The following is a 2,020-nucleotide window of genomic DNA, read 5'->3' as shown; positions in this document are numbered from 1 at the left end:
GGGGCGAAAGTACAGGCCTTCTGTTCACCCTCATGCAGCTGGGGGGGAAAAAAAGAAAAACACACACTGAGTCTATTCCCCTCAGACGGCTCTCTCCTACACGCTGCTCTTTCACATTTACATTTGTTTCCTTTATTTTCTTAAGCACACACACTGGCTCATCGGTTGTGGAGTCGGCCATCTTGTTACTCTGTGGGCAGAGATCCATTCCAAAGCAAAAATATTATTAACTTTTCCTCAAAATTCCCAATGCCAAAATCCACCACTCAGAACAGAAGTAATTTTGTCACATACTATTGTTTTCTTATTTGAGCTTTTAGGTCTAGAATCAAAAGATTAAAAGAAAACATTGTATTTTATATAATATTTTAAGCCTCTTTTTAGGGCCATTAAGATTTCTCTGCATTGTTATTCTCTTTTTTATGAATGTAAATTAAATTATTAATATAAATCGGTGTAATTATTGTAATTAGTTACATTAAATTCAGTACAACTTTTTATATATTACCATGATGTATAAATATGTTACAATTTAAATAATATATAATTGTTTTGCATAAAATGTAAAAATTGTCACTGCACAAGATCTTAATGGTCCTAAATAAAGTTGCTTTTATTTTGGGGTGAAAATGTTTGAAATATTTATAATTTATCAATGTTTTGCCAACTTTTTACCTTTGCTTTTAAGTGCTAGAAAATGTGCATAAAACATATGTCACATCTTAGTGACCACAGTCCAGGTGACTGAATGTAATAGTAATGAGTGGGGAAAAAATTGTTCATCAATTTTGTCGTCTTTAGGTGAATGTGGGGAAAATGGACTCACCCATAGAGAAGTGGAATCTTATTATTGGGAATTTGGCGCTGAAACAGGTAAGAGCTTTCAGTAGGGTTACATGTACTGTAGACTGTAAACAAGCAAACGCCATCAGGAACCTTAAATACGTTCACACGGTTATTTTGCATCAGGGTTTTTACCTGGAAAAGATCTTATCAAGATTACGGGTTTCCATATTTACACAGATACTAATAAAACAAAGACGAAGTGTCTGTGTAAGTGTATATATAATAAGTAATTAAAGATAAAATACAAAATAAATGTATCTGTAATATTTACATTTATGTATAACTTATATTATTATATTATTTTTGTAATATTATTTGGCCATTTTATCTTTAAAATATATTTTTTCAAATATATAAAAATTACAAATATAAGAAAATAATTAAAAACTAAATTAAATAAACAAATAATAAAATATCTATTTATATATTTAATAAAATAAAAAAGTATATATATTTTTTTAATAAATGAAACCCGTTGTTATCTCTGTCTGTCTCTCTTTCTCAGGTGCAGGCCACAGTAATAGGGTTCCTGGCAGCAGTAGTGGCTGTTGTACTGGGTTGGATTCCTGAGGGAAAGTTCCAGATCAGTCACGCCGTCTTGCTGTGTTCCAGTAGTGTCGCAACAGCCTTCATAGCATCTCTGCTGCAGGGTCTGTACAGCAGATTAACCTCTAATACTCTTACATGTATTTACTAAAGCGTTTCTTTTCACAACAAATAATGAGCTACATTGTTAAATCACAATACCACATGTACCACAATAGTCATGTTTGTTATTAGTAACGTTTCACATTATGAATGTCCAGTTCCAAGTGAGTAAGGTGAACAATGTCTCTTCTCTTCAGGTATAATAATGGTGGGTGTGATTGTGGGCTCTAAGAAGACAGGCATCAACCCTGATAATGTAGCCACACCCATCGCTGCCAGTTTTGGTGACCTCATCACGCTGGCCATCCTGGCATGGATCAGCCAGGGCCTCTACAACTGCCTAGGTGAGAAAGATGTGTATAAAAAGAAGGGCTCTGTTCCAAACCCTAGTGAGCTGCCTAGCTAGATAGCATTTTTGGCATCATATGTACACTCAAATTCAAAGTATGCTTGTACATAGTAACCTCAAATGAGTTCCATTTCGGTTAGGATGCTGCCTTCGAAGAAAGCCACCTATGTAGACAGC

At 34.3% G+C, this 2,020-nt stretch overlaps 1 protein-coding gene across 1 annotated transcript; it reads left to right on the top strand.

Moving 5' to 3' along the window:
• Positions 1–806: 806 nt before the first annotated feature.
• LOC107580286 (solute carrier family 41 member 2-like) lies at positions 807–1,838 on the top strand (the record flags this gene model as incomplete). Its single annotated transcript, XM_016266009.1, has 3 exons — positions 807–873; positions 1,352–1,496; positions 1,692–1,838. Coding segments are annotated over exons 1-3 (349 nt in total), but the record flags the coding sequence as incomplete, so codon positions are not given.
• Positions 1,839–2,020: the final 182 nt, after the last annotated feature.

Source organism: Sinocyclocheilus grahami, unplaced genomic scaffold, assembly GCF_001515645.1.
Source record: "Sinocyclocheilus grahami isolate Dianchi unplaced genomic scaffold, SAMN03320097.WGS_v1.1 scaffold29638.1, whole genome shotgun sequence".
NCBI classification, from domain to species: domain Eukaryota; kingdom Metazoa; phylum Chordata; class Actinopteri; order Cypriniformes; family Cyprinidae; genus Sinocyclocheilus; species Sinocyclocheilus grahami.
This window is presented reverse-complemented; position numbering and strand designations above follow the sequence as displayed.